Below are 17741 nucleotides of genomic sequence, written 5' to 3' on the forward strand. Positions count from 1 at the left end.
TTCATTCATTCCATATTTTTTTTCTCAAGTCCTTGTAAAGATATCCCGCCATAGTGTGCCACAACACAAATGACATTTTAACATGTCATTTAATGACATCTGAGCAATAGATTCCCTGAGGACGGCCTAGGTTGTGGTTGATAGCTTCAGAAGCAACAACTAATTTGCACCTTTGTGTTGATAAATGTTAGAAGTCATATCTGTCATATCTTTCAAAAGGGTGTTTTAATCATTTATCTTCCTGCGTGTGTTTTTGGCTGGACCGCAGAGGGCCAGCCCTACAAACGTAAAAGTCTGTCACTGAGTGAGTGAGTGAGTGATGAAGTTACAGGATTGGTCGGCCAACTTTTGGAGTTTCCTCATTGGCCGTTGCTCTTTCAAAATGAAAAGGTGGAGAACAGTTCCGTGTTTACGTTTTCTAGGGAGCGTGTCAGCAGTTCAATGTATCATTACATAGTGCTGTTGTTGTGCATGTGCTATTGTTTATGTTCGTTTAAGTTACGTTATGTTGTGCTTTGTATTGTGTTACTGTGCATTCACACCAAGCGCAAAGCACATTTTCACCTTTCTTTCCTCCATTTCCGCCATCAACCAAGGAAGAAATAACCACTGTTGCTGCTTTGTTCATGTTGTGGAAGTCCCAGATATGTCAGCAAACCAATCGCTGTTGTGTCTGGGTTCATAATGCCACCCGGCGGCGAGCTGTGTTCACATACAGCGTCATTCAACTGACTATCTAGCAAGCCACACGTCGCTACTGCGGTATGAACCCAAAATAAACAGACTGTGCCTTGATTTGATTGCAATAAACAGATCAAAATGATGCCGAAATAGCGACATTATGATGTTGATTTGTAAAAACACAGAATTCCTGCTTTGTCGGGTCCGTCCGCAACACAACAAGCAAACAACTTTTAAAATGCTTGTTTTTCGAATGGAGTTCGGATTGATCACTGCCAGGATATGCTAACATTGTAGCTGCTCCATTAACACTCCATCTAGGAATAAATACGGCAGCAACAACGTCAGTGACGACAGCGGGAGAATCTCAACGCTGATAAACTTTCGCGACGTATGTACAGATGGCTCAATTTTGATACACATGCTTTAAAAAAAAAACTGAAATACTTTTAACCTTGCATACTGTATGTCATGCTAATACCTTTTCACCTTGTATAAAATGTATAATATACTGAGTAGTAAATGTTACCATTTACTATAAGTGAATGTAATTTGCTTCATTATAAGTTGTCTTTCAATCAAATATTAAGATATAAGTGTGTAATAATTTATCCACAAATTCACATACTGACCATATACGGTCCAGCCATATACTCTGTTTTGACTGAGTCTTGTTTGAGTGAACTTGTAATTTCTGTAGCAACTTTTATTTTGAAACTCAGCCACTATAACGTGCCCCCGGAAGCTGTATTCTTTACTGAGGCTAACTTCCCACTATTTGATCAAGATGACGTCCAGCAGCAACATGTAACGTTTTGTTAGCAGAGTCTCTTTGTTGTCCAACAGTTCTGATCCATCAGAGCCTCTGTGTGTCTGGATCAACCTGTCTGAATGGACTTTGTGCTCTTCAGCTTTTATTCTGAAGGGTTGACATCTGACTCATCTCCCGGTACAAAGCTACTGAAGTTAGCTTAGCATGCTAGCTGGTTAGCAACACAGCTGCTAGTCAGAGTGACCGTTTGATGGAGAGCAAACTGTGTTTCTGACGGAGTTTGATGGAGAGCAAACTGTGTTTCTGACGGAGTTTGATGGAGAGCAAGTTTCTGTCATTGTGGTAAAATGTGTAAAGTCCAAATGCTGAGAGCGTTGGTGAAGCAGCGACTAACTGCGGCTGCTGAAGAGATATGTGGGCTGTTTGAAAGAACGATAGCAGAGTACGAGGAGGAACTCTCTCGATCAAAAGAGGAGAACGAGCGACAACAGAAACTACTGGACGCTGTTTTACACCCTCAGCTTCAGATACACAGAGCAGGTTGGTTCTCTTTACTTCTCTCTCTGTTCTCTCTCTGGTTCTACCAGAGCAGGTTGGTTCTCTTCTCTTCTTCTCTCTCTGGTTACTGACATCAGACCAATATGGGTGAACTTTGAGGCGTCCTGTCTCCTCAATGGTTGATCATTCTGATTAATCAAACCACTTCATAAAGGTTAACATGCAAGAAGTATTTTCACAGTGTGGTATTGTACTTTTACTTCAGTAAATAATGTGAATACTTCTTCCACCACTGGTTACAAGTAAAAGTCCTGCATTGAAAAAGCATGCAAGTATAATCAGGAAAATGTACTTGAAGAATTAAAAGAAGAAAAATGTCCCCTCTCTATGTTGCTTGTGATGGTGTTGGTTCATAAAACATCTGATGTGGTGCACATTTAAACACAGGATCCAGGGAGCCGTTCCAACAATTTATTAAAGTCAAGGTGTGAAGTTGGATGGCAGTTGGTGGATGATTTTTTCTATTAAGAAAAGACATTAACAGATGATATTATAAATCTCATAAATATAATACAGATTACAATTAATAAGTCAATTCATTTTAACTTACATCTTTATGCATCCACAATCTGGAATTTGCCTTTTCTCCTTCACATATTAAACTCAGGTATCTAACATAACACAAAACAATCTGTTAACTTTCAAACAATATATATCTCATTTCAACCAAATAAATTATAAAGGCACAAAAGCCACATTAAACTCACATCACTCTCTTTGTTCTGCCTGGAATTGTTTGGAGGGAAAAGGGAGGGTTCAGGCCTGGAGGGCAGACTTATATAACCTACGGGGGAGTGGTTTAGTCAAGTGTGCATTCTATACCATGCCTGCAGGTGGGTTAGGGACTTGTGATTTAACAGACTGTTATACTGTTGTATATTATGATTATTGTTACTCATGCGTTAATGTAAAATATTTCAGATTAAGGTGTATTGTCATTTGCACAGGTACAGGACAGTACAGAGGCCTGTACTACGAAGCAGGATTTGGCGTTATCGAGGTAACTTCAGGGTTAACTCTGGGTTTTCGGTACTACGAAGCTGGTTTACTTCCTACCGGGTAGATCTCCATTGTAACTGATGCTGAACGGCTAACCTGCTCTGGAGCAGGTTCTGTTCCAGATAAGAGATCAACTCGTATGAAAGCACCGCCTACTGACCAATCAGAGCTCTGTGCGGTGATTATATGATCATATCAAACACATATGAAGAAGTTACAGTCATAATCCAGACTAAAAACAACACGGTTTAAACTGACAAATGCAAGAAGGACAGTTGGATTTATGTGTATTGCCATTTGCACAGGTACAGGACAGTACAGGTACACTGGAACTCTTATGTGTATCTCTCCTAGTCAGCTTCATATTAAAAATAGTAAAGGACGTTAGTTAAAAGAGCAGCATGAAAAGATACACACTTTAAGGTAGTTGAATACCAAAAACAGTCTGTTAGGTATGTGAGTGAAGTGTTAAGTATACACAGTGGCCCTGTTCAGACCTGGCATTGACATACGTCCTGAGTGATCCAAACTCAAGTGGGCAGACTTCAGTGCTCTACTGTATCCTGTCGGTACAACTGTATTTTATTGAAATACATATTATCTATAGGCTACATATCTACAGACTATCACGCAAAGTGCATTATTATCGTACTGTCAGTGATGTGTCTGTGTTTTTGTTCCGGGAGTTCTGCTGATAGAGACACCAGCTCAGAGCGGGTCTGTGCAGCCGGTGAGCGGTTCATGACCTGCTTTAAACATCACAGTGCTGGAGTCGTTCAGGCAGGACGCTGCCGACTCTTTAGCTACAAGGACGACGGTTGTTTGGAAGCAGGTGGGATCGTTCTCCTGTGAAGGTGATGTCAAATAACATGTGGCGTGTAAATCTGCTCTGAGGGCTGTTTGGTTCAAATCACCAGCTCCAAACGTCTGGTTGTTTTGTCATGTGACTACTGATGACCGCATTACTGCTGGCGCATTGTATCTTTACAGTTTGTGTCGGTCTGTCAATCTGTTTAGACAGGTAACTATTTGTTCAACTGTTTCACAATAAAAATTCTGTAACATCTCTGTGTGTGTTTACTGTTTTTCCTGCAGACGTCCAGCAGCTGTTGGTGGTTAAAGAAGAGGTTCCCCCTGAGCAGCAGGAGGGGAGCTCCAGTTTAGTCCAGGAGGACCCAGAACCCCCACACATTAAAGAGGAACAGGAGGATCTCCGGATCAATCAGGAGGGAGAGCAGCTTCAAGGGCTGGAGGAGGCTGATATCAAGTTCCCATTCACTCCTGTCCCCGTAAAGAGTGAAGAAGATGATGACGAGAAACCTCTGTCCTCAAATCTTTATGAAAGACAAACTGAACAGATGGAAACAGAAGCTGATGGTGAGGACTGTGAAGGACCAGAACCAGCCAGGAACTCAGATCCAAATGCACAATTACAACCAGATACTGAAGACAAGACTGGAGACTCTTCTGAACCTGAGACTGATGACAGTGATGACTGGAAGGACACCAGAGAACCTCAGTCAGTCCCTGTCAGTGATTCAAGATGTAGTACAGGAGATAAACCTTTCAGCTGCTCAGTTTGTAAGAAATCTTTTACACAGAATGAAACTTTACAGACGCACATGCGCATCCACACAGGAGAGAAACAATTCAGTTGCAGTGTTTGTAACAAAAGATATGCTAGTCATCGAAAGGGCAAAACACATAAATGTGTTGGTTGTCGGACTTCAAGGCTTCATCAAACTCGAACTGATGAAAACAGAGAGGCAGAGCCTCCAGCCAGCAGCTCAACTGACCAGATCGAAACAGAAACTGATGGAGAGGACTGTGGAGGACCAGAACCAGCCAGGAACTCAGATCCAGATACACATTTACAACCAAATACCGATGACAAGAATGGTGACTGTTCTGAGACTGAGACTGATGACAGTGAGGACTGGAAGGAGACCAGACCATGTAGTACTGGTGAGAAACCCTTTAGCTGCTCTGACTGTGGGAAAAGATTTGGCCTCAGTGTTAATCTGAAGAGACATAAGATGCCACACAGGAGAGAAACCTTTCAGCTGCTCAGTTTGTACAAAATCTTTTGCACAGAGTGAAAATTTATAGACACATGCGCATCCATACAGGAGAGAAACGATTCAGTTGTACAGTTTGTAACAGAAGATTTGCCCGGCTTCTACAGGTCAAAACTTTTGTAATGCTAACTTAGCCTTAGCTTGTGGGGGAATGTATACTGCCATGATTGTTATTGATGTGAATTCCCTTGGTAGAAAGAACGGTCTGCATGTTACCATTAGGAGCTGCAAATCCGGGCAGCAATGTTTATCCACCATGTCCGCAGCTGTGCACCAACTTTGGTTTATATATACACACACACAGTCCTCCTCCTCTGCTCTTCCAGGAGTCCCTTGTTCGGTCCGCTCTGTAAACAGAGCAGCTGGTTAGTTCGATAGCAGCGTCTGGGTCGTTGTGTTTCAGCCAGGTCTCTGTGATGATTGTCACACAGTGAGGCATAGTTCTCTCTCGGATCTCATCCATCTTGTTGGTGAGAGACCTGGAGTTGGCGAGGAACAGACTCTGAAGCGCTGGTCTGTACGGGTTAGCCTTCAGCCTAGCATGTAGCCCAGCTCACTCACACCGCTTCTGTTTTCTCTCCCTCCGCCGCCTGCTCCACTTCACTGGTGGGATAGCGAGTCTGACGTGCTCCGGGCTTAGTAGAATCTCCGGGGGGATGAAAGTTGTGTCCAATCTGAGAGCTGTGTGGTGTCATGAGAAATAGCTGGGATCTAGGGATGCTAATTTTTTTTTTTTTTTTTTTTAAACCAATAACCGACTCTTGTTCACAAAAGAATTCTGTAATGTCTCTGTGTGTGTTCACTGTCTTCCTGCAGACGTCCAGCAGCTGTTGGTGGTTAAAGAAAAGGTTCCCCCTGAGCAGCAGGAGTGGAGCTCCAGTCAGATACAGGAGGACCCAGAGCCCCCACACATTAAAGAGGATCAGGAGGAACTCTGGACCAGTCAGGAGGGAGAGCAGCTTCAATGGCTGGAGGAGGCTGATATCAAGTTCCCATTCTCTCCTGTCTCTGTGAAGAGTGAAGAAGATGATGAAGAGAAACCTCAGTCCTCACAGCTTCATGAAAGACAAACTGAAAAGATGGAAACAGAAGCTGATGGAGAGGACTGTGGAGGACCACAACCAGCCAGGAACTCAGATCCAGATACACATGTAAAACCAGATACTGATGACAAGACTGGAGACTGTTCTGAGCCTGAGCCTGAGCCTGAGCCTGAGCCTGAGACTGATGACAATGCTGATCGGAAGCAGACCAGACCATGTAGTACTGGTGAGAAACTCTTTAGCTGTTCTGAGTGTGGGAAAACATTTGGCAGAAATAGACATCTGAAGAGACACATGAGAGTCCACACAGCAGAGAAACCTTTCAGCTGCTCAGATTGTACGAAATCTTATGCGCAGAGAGGAGATTTACAGATACACATGAGAATCCACACAGGAGAGAAACCTTTCAGCTGCTCAGTTTGTACGAAATCTTTTACACGCAAAGGAGATTTACATAAACACATGCGCATCCACACAGGAGAGAAACCTTACAGGTGCTCAGTTTGTACGAAATCTTATGCGCAGAGAGGAGATTTACAGAGACACATGAGAATCCACACAGGAGAGAAACCTTTCAGCTGCTCAGTTTGTAAGAAATCTTTTACACACAAAGGAGATTTACAGACACACATGCGCATCCACACAGGAGAAAAACCTTTCAGCTGCTCAGTTTGTAAGAAATGTTTTTCAAAGAGTGGAAATCTACAGACACACATGCGCATCCACACAGGAGAGAAACGATTCAGTTGCAGTGTTTGTAACAAAAGATTTGCTACTCGACGACAGGTCAAAAGACATAAATGTGTTGGTGTCCTCACAGCTTCATCAAACTCAAACTGATGAGAACAGAGAGGCAGAGCTTCTAATCAGCAGCTCAATTGAACAGATTGAGACAGAAGCTGATGGAGAGGACTGTGGAGGACCAGAACCAGCCAGGAACTCAGATCCAGATACAAATTTACAACCAGACACTGATGACAAGACTGGAGACTCTTCTAAACCTGAGACTGATGACAGTGACAACAGTGATTTAAATACTCAAAAACCACAAGAATGAGATTGTCAATATTAGCCTGCTGTCAATCTGATATGGGGCTCTGTTTCTCTCCACATGGCACCCCAAAATATATAGGGTTTTTGGGAATATGTTGTGATTATGTATGTATGTACACGTGTTTGTATGGATATCTACAGTATGTATGTGTATATGTATATATTTGTGTATATATATATTTGTGTGTATATGCAGGTATGTATGTATATATGTATATATTTAAGTTACTTATTTATTTTATTTTTTCCCATTATTTAGACATTGTGCGCAGCTAAATAAGTAAAGTAAAGTAATGAGTAAAAAGTGTTTCCCGAACTGAAGGACTTAATAAAGGGAACACAAGAACTGAAAAAGTTGCCTCATTCATTCCATTTTTTTTTTCTCAAGTCCTTGTAAAGATATAGTTTGCCACAACACAAATGACATTTTAACACATCATTTAATGACATCTGAGCACTAGATTCCCTGAGGACGGCCCAGGTTGTGGTTGAAAGCTTCAGAAGCAACAACTAATTTTCACCTTGTGTTGATAAATGTTTTGAATCTTTTCTTTCCAAGTTCAAGAATTAATCTTCAAGCTGTCATATCTTTCAAAAGGGTGTTTTAATCATTTATCTTCCTGCGTCTTTTTTTTTCTGAGTAATCTTAAAATTCTTTAACAACTTTTATTTTGAAACTCCGCAACTAATCTGCCCCGGAAGCTGTATTCTTTACTGAGGCTAACTTCACACTATTTGATCAAGATGGCGTCCAGCAGCAACATGTAACGTTTTGTTAGCAGAGTCTCTTTGTTGTCCAACAGTTCTGATCCATCAGAGCCTCTGTGTGTCTGGATCAACCTGTCTGAATGGACTTTGTGCTCTTCAGCTTTTATTCTGAAGGTCTGACCTCTGACTCATCTCCCGGTAGCCTACAAAGCTACTGAAGTTAGCTTAGCATGCTAGCTGGTTAGCAACACAGCTGCTAGTCAGAGTGACCGTTTGATGGAGAGCAAACTGTGTTTCTGACGGAGTTTGATGGAGAGCAAACTGTGTTTCAACCCTTCAGTCACACAGAGCAGGTTGGTTCTCTTTACTTCTTCTCTCTCTGGTTACTGACATCAGACCGATATGGGTCAGCTGCGAGGCCTCCTGTCTCCTGACTGGTTGGTCATTCTGGTTAATCAATCCACTTCATAAAGGTTAACATTCAGGAACAAATCCTTAAAATCGAAAGAGGTGAGATCAGAACGTGATTGATTTCTAAAGGAATGTCTCAGTGGAGTGTTTTCACAGTGTGGTATTGTACTTTTACTTCAGTAAATAATGTGAATACTTCTTCCACCACTGGTTACAAGTAAAAGTCCTGCATTGAAAAAGCATGTAAGTAAAATCAGGAAAATGTACTTGAAGAATTAAAAGAAGAAAGATGTCCCCTCTGACTGTTATACTGTTGTATATTATGATTATTGTTACTCATGCGTTAATGTAAAATATTTCAGATTAAGGTGCATTGCCATTTGCACAGGTACAGGACAGTACAGAGGCCTGTACTACGAAGCAGGATTTGGCGTTATCGAGGTAACTTCAGGGTTAACTCTGGGTTTTCGGTACTACGAAGCTGGTTTACTTCCTACCGGGTAGATCTCCATTGTAACTGATGCTGAACGGCTAACCTGCTCTGGAGCAGGTTCTGTTCCAGATAAGAGATCAACTCGTATGAAAGCACCGCCTACTGACCAATCAGAGCTCTGTGCGGTGATTATATGATCATATCAAACACATATGAAGAAGTTACAGTCATAATCCAGACTAAAAACAACACGGTTTAAACTGACAAATGCAAGAAGGACAGCTGGATTAATGTTGGGGGTGTTTACCGCTTTGAATTATATTTTTATATTTATTTATTTTTACTTTCTCTTGAGTCCGTTTCACAACGTCAGTGAGGGGGAAAGGAGGTTTAAATAGTCATAGACGTCGAATTATATACCCATGGTTAAAAAAGGGGTAATCCATTCATCTATTACACTCTTTAAAGCTATTTATATTTAGACGACTATATCTGACTTTTGAGTGTTCCGTTAAATTAATTAGTCTGTTAATTTACGCATTCACACATCTGGAGTTTTCTCTTTATCCAGCTGTTCTTCCTACATTTGGCAGCTTCAACTATGTTACTTTTAGTCTGGATTAAGTGTTTAACTTCTTCGTATTTGTCTAATATAGTTTGCTCTTCCTTTGTTAAATGTGCCGCTCTGCCTGTCTGCCTGCCTGTCAGTAGTCTTGTTCATGTCTTTGATTGGTCAGATGCTGCAAACACCTCCTCGTTCATGTGAACGCGTTCATAACGAGATTGGAAAACCCTGGGTTGATTTACCGAGTTGATAACCAGCTTCGTAGTACAGTTTAGCGAGATCTCGTTTGTTAGGTTAAGTGAAGCCATATAACGAGAAGATACCCTGGGTATGTTGAACTCGCTTCGTAGTACAGGCCTCTGGTATACTGGAACTCTTATGTGTATCTCTCCTAGTCAGCTTTATATTAAAAATAGTAAAGGACGTTAGTTAAAAGAGCAGCATGAAAAGATACACACTTTAAGGTAGTTGAATACCAAAAACAGTCTGTTAGGTATGTGAGTGAAGTGTTAAGTATACACAGTGGCCCTGTTCAGACCTGGCATTCCTGAATGGATTCTAATACTCTCATAACGGTTAACATGTAGTCTAATGCTACAACGGAGAAGATAAAGAAATAAACAAATGGTACAAAACAGAGCAGCGCATGCAGCGCTTCGTTATCTGATTGTCAGGAGCTTGTCTTGTCTGTGTTCCAGTTTTGTGTTTATTCTGTAATGTTATGTTATGTTATTCTGTGTGTGTGTGTGTGTGTGTTTGTCTTGTCCTGTTTATCTTGCACTGTTACATTGTAAGTGTGTTTGTGGACCCCAGGAAGAATAGCTGCTGCAATGCTGTAGCTAATGGGGATTTTAATTAGTGTCTCTGAATACTTCATAATAATGGTGGGTAGTGCCAGAGGGCCGGAGTCATTCAGGCAGGACGCTGCAGACTTTTTAACTACAGGGATGATGGTTGTTTGTAAGCAGGTGGGATCGTTCTCCTGTGAAGGTGATGTCAAATAACATGTGGCGTGTAAATCTGTTCTGAGGGCTGTTTGGTTCAAATCACCAGCTCCAACCATCCAGTTGTTTTGACATGTGACTACTAATGACCTCATTACTGCTGGCGCATTGTATCTTTACAGTTCGTGTCGGTCTGTCATCTGTTTGGTCACTGTGCACAGGGAGCGTAAGAAGGAATAATGTACAGATGACTATTTGTTCAACTGTTTTACTGAAATTTTAAAAGCAGAACTACAGCATTGTGATAATGTGAATGAATATTTCTCTGTAACGTCTCTGTGTGTGTTCACTGTTTTCTTGCAGACGTCCAGCAGCTGTTGGTGGTTAAAGAGGTTCCCCCTGAGCAGCAGGAGTGGAGCTCCAGTCTGGACCAGGAGGACCCAGAGCCCCCACACATTAAAGAGGAACAGGAGGAACTCTGGACCAGTCAGGAGCGAGAGTAGCTTCAAGGGCCGGAGGAGGCTGATGTCAAGTTCCCATTCTCTCCTGTCTCTGTAAAGAGTGAAGAAGATGCTGAAGAGAAACCTCAGTCCTCACATCTGCATCAAAGACAAACTGAAAAGATGGAAACAGAAGCTGATGGAGAGGACTGTCGAGGACCAGAACCAGCCAGGAACTCCGATACCCATTTACAACCAGATACTTATGACAAGACTGGAGACTCTTCTGAACTTGAGACTGATGACAGTGATGACTGGAAGGAGACCAGACCATGTAGTACTGGTGAGAAATCCTTTAGCACCTCTGACTGTGTGAAAATAATAGCTTCTCAGCTGTTTGTCTAACTGGCTACTCTCTGAGCACGGCGTAACGTTAGCAAGTGTCTGGTTGAGAGACAGAGCGTGTGTGTGTGACAACGGTATACTCTTGACAATCTTGCGTAATGTTAGCGAGAGTCCGACAGACCGCATGTATGTGGCTGTGGCGAGTGTGGAGTTGTCGGTGGTGTTGTAGCTGTGAACGTAGCTGTAGCAGTGTATGTACAGTTATCTGTCTGTGAATAAATGCTACAACTCCTCAAGACCCAAACCAAGCTCCCGTGTCTTGCGAGGCATCGGCTAATTAAAGTGAAGACAGTTAGCCCTGCCGTTAGCAACAACACTGGCTCAGACTCCCTTAAGGTGGTCTGTTAAGGTGGACCAGCTTTTCACCCTTAAGTGACAAGCCGCTCCTCTGAGTTTTGCTCAGCTTTTTATTTAATCTTTAATATTTATTTTAACTGATGGCATTAATCGGTTAAAATTCTTAACGTTGTTTAACGGTTAAACGGTTAATTCTTAACATCCCTACTGGAATCGGTCGTATTTATTGGAGGCCACTACTTTACCGATGAAAAATAGACAAACTAAGAGACATATAAACAAACTGCAAGAACTAAAGCGAGGGAGCTGAGAAGCTGCGTCTCCTTGGTTTCATCCTCTGTGGATCTGTTGGTACAAAATGCCAGCTGCTGGGTGTCCAGACTGACTGGGATGCAGTTTCCCTTCTACTTCATAATAATGGTGAGTAGTGCCACAGGGCCGGAGTTATTCAGGCAGGACGCTGCAGACTTTTTAGCTACAGGGACGAAAGTTGTTTGGAAGCAGGGGGGCTCGTTCTCCTGTGAAGGTGATGTCAAATAACTTGTCATGTAGATCTGCTCTGAGGGCTGTTTGGTTCAAATCACCAGCTCCAACTGTCTGGGTGTTTTGACATGCGACTACTGATGACCTCATTAATGCTGGCGCATTTTATCTTTACAGTTTGTGTTTGTCTGTCAGGCTGTTTGGTAACTGTGCACAGGGAGTGTAAGAAGGAACATTTGCAGAAAAAACAGTATGTTCAACTGTTTCAGAAAAAAAATTCTGTAATGTCTCTGTGTGTGTTTACTTTTTTACTTCAGACGCCCAGCAGCTGTTGGTGGTTAAAGAAGAGTTTCCCCCTGAGCAGCAGGAGTGGAGCTCCAGTCTGGTCCAGGAGGACCCAGAGCCCCCACACATTAAAGAGGAACCAGAGGACCTCTGGACCAGTCAGGAGGGAGAGCAGCTTCAATGGCTGGAGGAGGCTGATATCATCAGTTTCCCATTCACTCCTGTCCCTGTGAAGAGTGAAGAAGATGAAGAAGAGAAACCTCAGTCATCACAGCTTCATCAAAGACAAATTGAACAGATGAAGACAGAAGATGATGGAGAGGACTGTGGAGGACCAGAATCAGTGTGGAACTCAGATCCAGATACACATTTACAGCCAGAGACTGATGATAATGACGACAATGATGATTGGAAGCAGACCAGACCATGTAGTACTGGTGAGAAACGCTTTAGCTGCTCTGAGTGTGGGAAAAGATTTGGCAGAACTGGACATCTGAAGTCTCACATCAGATCCCATACAGGAGAAAAGCCTTTCAGCTGCTCAGTTTGTAAAAAATCTTTTACGGTAAGACGAACTTTAAAGGAACACATGAGAATCCACACAGGAGAGAAACCTTTCAGCTGCTCGGTTTGTAAAAAATGTTTTACAAAAAGAGGAACTTTACAGGAACATCTGAGAAGCCACACAGGAGAGAAACCTTTCAGTTGCTCAGTTTGTAAGAAAGTTTTTACGAGGAGAGGAAATTTAAAGGAACACATGGGAATCCACACAGGAGAGAAACCTTTTACTTGCTCAGTTTGTAAGAAATCTTTTACGAAGAGAGGAAATTTACACAAACACATAAGAATCCACACAGGAGAGAAACCTTTCAGTTGCTCTGTTTGTAAGAAATCTTATAAACAAAGTGGAGATCTGAATAGACACTTGAGAAGCCACACAGGAGAGAAACGATTCTGCTGCTACCTTTGTAAGAAATCTTTTGCACAGAAGGGACATTTATATGAGCACATTAAAGTCCACTCTGGAGAGAAACCTTTCTGCTGCTCAGTTTGTAAGAAAACTTTTGCACAGAAAAGACATTTATATATGCACATGAAACTCCACACAGGAGAGAAACCTTTCAGCTGCTCAGTTTGTAAGAAATCTTTTGCACTGAGTGCAGGTCTGAGGAGACACATGAAAACGCATACGCAAGAGAAACCTTTCAGCTGCTCAGTGTGTGGTAAAGGTTTCAAGGAAAATGGAGATCTAAAGAGACACACGAGAAGTCATACTGGAGAGAAACCTTTCAGCTGCTCAGTCTGTAAGATCTCTTTTACACGGAAACTATATTTACAGAAACACATGAGAATCCACACAGGAGAGAAACCTTTCTGTCACAATCTGCTCCTCCTCATGCCTGAACTCAGTATTTTTCCACAACTCCGCCCTCACGTCACCCCACCAGTCAGCCACTCCCCCGTCATCAGCTCACCTGAACTCACAGCTGCAAATCATCAGTAATCAAGCCAGTATTTAAGCCTCCCCGTTTCACTCACTCATTGCCAGATTGTTCTTCTCCTCTATGCAAGACTCTCCAGCACTCATTCTTGGTGATGTCCTTGTTTCCGACCTTGCTTGTCTCTGACTTACAGCCTTCTGTAACCACGAGTTCTGCCTCAGCATTCCTGGTTTCTGTCTGCTCCTCTGGGCTGCTTGGTGTTTTTCCGACGATGGTACCGCAGTGTGAGTTTCCCTGTTTGTTACGCTGTGGATTACTGTGGACTTTGGACTTTGTTGGTACTGCCACACTCGCCAATGTGTGTGTTAATTCCCTGCTGGTGCTTGTGGAATTGTTTGGTGAAGACACGTGGCTCAAGCTAGCTTCAGACTCACTGGAGCTCCGGTTCGGCCCTAACGGATCGAGCCCCCGTAGCCACCAAAAGACTTTCAAGGCTTCCAGCCTTCATCTAAAACACTACCATGAGTTTACTTACCTGCTTGTCCTGGTTCCTATGTACGCTGTGAATTAAAGACATTGTCAACATTACCTGCCAGTGTTTGTGCTGCATTTGGGTCCATACCACACCTGTTACACTTTCAATTGCTCAGTTTGTGATAAAAGATTTATCCGCAAGGCAATTCTGGAGGTACACATGATAACTCATGCAGGATAGAACCCCCTTTAGTTGTTCTGTTTGTGATAAAGGTTTTATACAAACGGTAAATCTGACATGGCACATCACAAGGGAGGAACCATTTGGTTGCAGTTTGTGGTATGTCCACTGACTTTCCTCTGGCCTCTTTTTGGAAGAGAGCTCTCTCTGTCACTATGCGCTTCAGGTCTGCCATGTCTCTCTGAGTGCCTGGATCACCCACCAGTGGTTGCGTTAGAATTTCTTGTCTGTCATTTGGACAGACTACTATTACTCTATTACCCATCATTTTAAGTTTTTTTTGTAATGATAATAAGATATAGGCCTACTTAAAGGTGGAGTCTGTGATTCTAATCAAATACACATTTTGTCAAATTCAGGAGATATTTCCTCACGGTCTGCTGTCCGTTCTGTGTGCACTGAAAAAATGTCTGGTGTTACAGCCCTGGTTCTGTAAATGGGGAAAGGGCTGTACCGAATGCCATTTTTTTGTACATTGAAAGCTTTCATAGAGGTTTTTGAATGAAACTTCAAATGTGTATTAATACAGGTGCAAGCCTCCCAGTTTTTTTTTTGACCGCAGTGAAAATGTAGTTTTTGAAATGCTAAATGCCAACAAATATGGGTTGAAGCAGAATATTTTTTTTAGATAAAAACATGTGAATTTTGGAAATGATTACATCTTTCTTTTTTGTTTTCAATAAATTCAGACTTTTTTTTCAGTGCTTCAAAATATTAGTGTCTACCCCTGATATGTTTCTTTTTTTTCTCTAGTCCTTGTAAAGATATTACACCATAATGTGCCACAACTAGGGCTGTCAATCGATTAAAATATTTAATCATGATTAATCGCGCAATATCTGTTCAAAATGTACCTTAAAGGGAAATTTGTCAAGTAGGCTATTTAATACTCTTATCAACATGGAAGTGGACAAATATGCTGCTTTATGCAAATGTATTTATATTTATTATTGGAAATCAATTAACAACACAAAACAATGACAGATATTGTCCAGAAACCCTCACAGGTACTGCATTTAGCATAAAACAATATGCTCAAATCATAACATGGCAAACTGCAGCCCAACAGGCAACAACAGCTGTCAGTGTGCTGACTTGACTATGACTTGCCCCAAACTGCATGTGATTATCATAAAGTGGGCATGTCTGTTAAGGGGAGACTCGTGGGTACCCATAGAACCCATTTACATATCTGGAGGTCAAAGGTCAAGGGACCCCTTTGAATATGGCCATGCCAGTTTTTCCTCAACCAGATTTAGCCTAACCCTGGAGTGTTATTTAACCTCCTTTGTGACAAGCTAGTATAACATGGTTGTTACTAATGGATTCTTCTAGGGTTCATATGATACCAGTATCTTCACTCTAAAACTGAAAGATTGATTGCTTTAATGCTGTTACAACCCGGAGTTGGTGTAGGGGTCAAGGAAGTAACATATTGACGGTGTTATCAGGCAATCACTTGTTTATTTGTCGTGATTGAAATTAAAGCAAAATAAAGCACACAATAGTTTAAATTATAATAACCACAAACAAGGGATTCGGGTGGCCGAAAAGGAGAAAACAAAAGGCACACACCCTAGCCCTGAATAATCTCTAACAAACAGACACCAAACCACTGTGCTACTTATAAAGAAATATAAAGAAACGAGTACCTCAAACTATTTAACATAATCTATCTAAAGTCCACTGACTCCAGTTGGACTCGTACACAATATTCTAGTTAACACACCACAGTAGCGAGGCACGGGGAACAGATCAGTCTTAGCACTGCCCGCCATAGCTTGGTCACAGCATGGCTTTTAAATCTTTACACGCGGCACCGCCGGCTTGTGATTGGATAATCAGCGGTGACGTATCAGAGGCAGGACCACAAACGGCGGGAAACTGAGGGCATCCACCTGAAGGCGATCCGGAGGCGTGGCCCTGAAGGGGATCCCCTAGACGTGACGTCATCTTGGAGCGGAGGGACAGCAGAGCGCACCAAAAGAAAAGCGCGAAAAGGAGAGCGCAGCAATGTAAACAACCATAACGAGACCATAACCATAACCACTCTGAGACCGTAACAAATGCGTTAAATACATTAGTGGCGTTAAAACAAATTCGACAGCCCAAGCCACAACATTAATGACAATTTAACAGGACGTTCCAGGTTGTGGTTGAAAGCTCCACAAACAACAACTTATTTGGACCTTGTGTGGGAAATGTTTTTAAACTTTTGTTTCCAAGTTGAAGAATGAACCTTCTTTAGAAATAGCTCTATGGCAATTAGCAATTACATGGAAGTCTGATGTTCATCTCCTCATATCTAGATGGCTTTTGGAAATGAACAGCTGCGTTCCACTTGTAAAGATCACACATACCCTCAGAAATGACTACAACACCTTTCTGAAGATTTGGCAACCCTATTTAACCTATATGGACTCCTTACCAACACCTATATCGGATTTGATATAGCGAAATTATCAGACTCCATACATCATTAGTCATCTGAACAAGTCAGAACACTGCATCTCCTTATTTGATTTTTTTATTTGTGTATTTCATTTTTTTTTTTCTTTATCCTTTTTAATTTAATTGATAGTTAACTAGCCTACTCCTTTTGAGTATGGTTATTTTTCAGTTTGTATGTGGGTGGGATAGGGAGGGAATTTAGAGCCATGTTTGTGTGAGCTTGTTTGTGTTTTGTATGTTTTGTATATTTGGTTAACTAAACAATTAGAAAATTAAATATTAAAAAAAGGATGAACCTTCAAGCTCAATGAATGTCTTTCTTTAAAAAGTGTATTTTAATCATTTATCTTCCTGCGTGTGTTTTTCTGAGAAAGTCTGTAATTTCAGTAACACCTCTGGACTTTTATTTTGAAGGTGTCCCGGAAGCTGTATTCTTTACTGAGGCTAACTTCACACTATTTGATCAAGATGGCGTCCAACAGAATAACGTTTTGTTAGCAGAGTCTCTTTGTTGTCCAACAGTTCTGATACATCAGAGCCTCTGTGTGTCTGGATCAACCTGTCTGAATGGACTTTGTGCTCTTCAGCTTTTATTCTGAAGGTCTGACCTCTGACTCATCTCCCGGTAGCCTACAAAGCTACTGAAGTTAGCTTAGCATGCGTTTAGCTTAGTGACCGTTTGATGGAGAGCAAACTGTGTTTTCAACCCTCAGCTTCAGTCACACAGAGCAGGTTGGTTCTCTTTACTTCTTCTCTCTCTGGTTACTGACATATGGGTGAACTGTGAGGGCTCCTGAATGGATTCTCATAACGGTTAACATGTAGTCTAATGCTACGATGGAGAAGATCCAGGAGTGGATCCAGAAGGAAACAATCAAATTCAATTCAAAACTGTAATATTTTATTAAGAGATGGTGAAAAAATGTAGACACTAATTTGGCTAAGGGTTGAACAAATTGTGTGTGTATAATATATACT

The 17741-nt window shown here is 41.8% G+C and overlaps 3 protein-coding genes across 4 annotated transcripts in view; all 3 read left to right on the forward strand.

The window, feature by feature from the left end:
- LOC141753821 (uncharacterized) overlaps positions 1–17741 on the forward strand; it is a 443535-nt gene that overhangs the window by 84128 nt on the left and 341666 nt on the right. The window lies entirely within an intron of this gene.
- Positions 1801–7188, forward strand: LOC141754898 (uncharacterized). The gene is made up of 4 exons (XM_074614331.1): positions 1801–1993; positions 4106–4975; positions 5905–6941; positions 7018–7188. Exons 1-4 carry the CDS (start codon positions 1801–1803, stop codon positions 7186–7188), a joined length of 2271 nt encoding a protein of 756 aa, XP_074470432.1.
- On the forward strand, positions 10610–15024 carry LOC141753807 (uncharacterized). Of its 2 annotated transcripts, XM_074612401.1 has the most exons (3): positions 10610–11028; positions 12188–12204; positions 12262–15024. In XM_074612401.1, the coding sequence occupies exons 1-3, from the start codon at positions 10869–10871 to the stop codon at positions 13657–13659; spliced, it is 1575 nt and encodes a 524-aa protein (XP_074468502.1). In that variant the 5' UTR covers positions 10610–10868; the 3' UTR covers positions 13660–15024. The 2 variants fall into 2 exon arrangements, with proteins under 2 accessions (XP_074468502.1, XP_074468500.1); XM_074612399.1 differs by having other exon boundaries at positions 12188–15024.

The sequence above is a fragment of the Sebastes fasciatus genome, chromosome 17, assembly GCF_043250625.1.
Source record: "Sebastes fasciatus isolate fSebFas1 chromosome 17, fSebFas1.pri, whole genome shotgun sequence".
In the NCBI taxonomy this organism is placed as follows: domain Eukaryota; kingdom Metazoa; phylum Chordata; class Actinopteri; order Perciformes; family Sebastidae; genus Sebastes; species Sebastes fasciatus.

Coding starts and splice junctions, on each gene's coding strand:
- LOC141753807 (XM_074612399.1), top strand. CDS start 10,869: ATGGAAACAGAAGCTGATGGAGAGGACTGTCGAGGACCAGAACCAGCC. Junction 11,029..12,187: donor GACCAGACCATGTAGTACTG/GTGAGAAATCCT, acceptor TTTTTACTTCAG/ACGCCCAGCAGCTGTTGGTG.
- LOC141754898 (XM_074614331.1), top strand. CDS start 1,801: ATGTGTAAAGTCCAAATGCTGAGAGCGTTGGTGAAGCAGCGACTAACT. Junction 1,994..4,105: donor GCTTCAGATACACAGAGCAG/GTTGGTTCTCTT, acceptor TTTTTCCTGCAG/ACGTCCAGCAGCTGTTGGTG. Junction 6,942..7,017: donor AAAGACATAAATGTGTTGGT/GTCCTCACAGCT, acceptor TCAATTGAACAG/ATTGAGACAGAAGCTGATGG.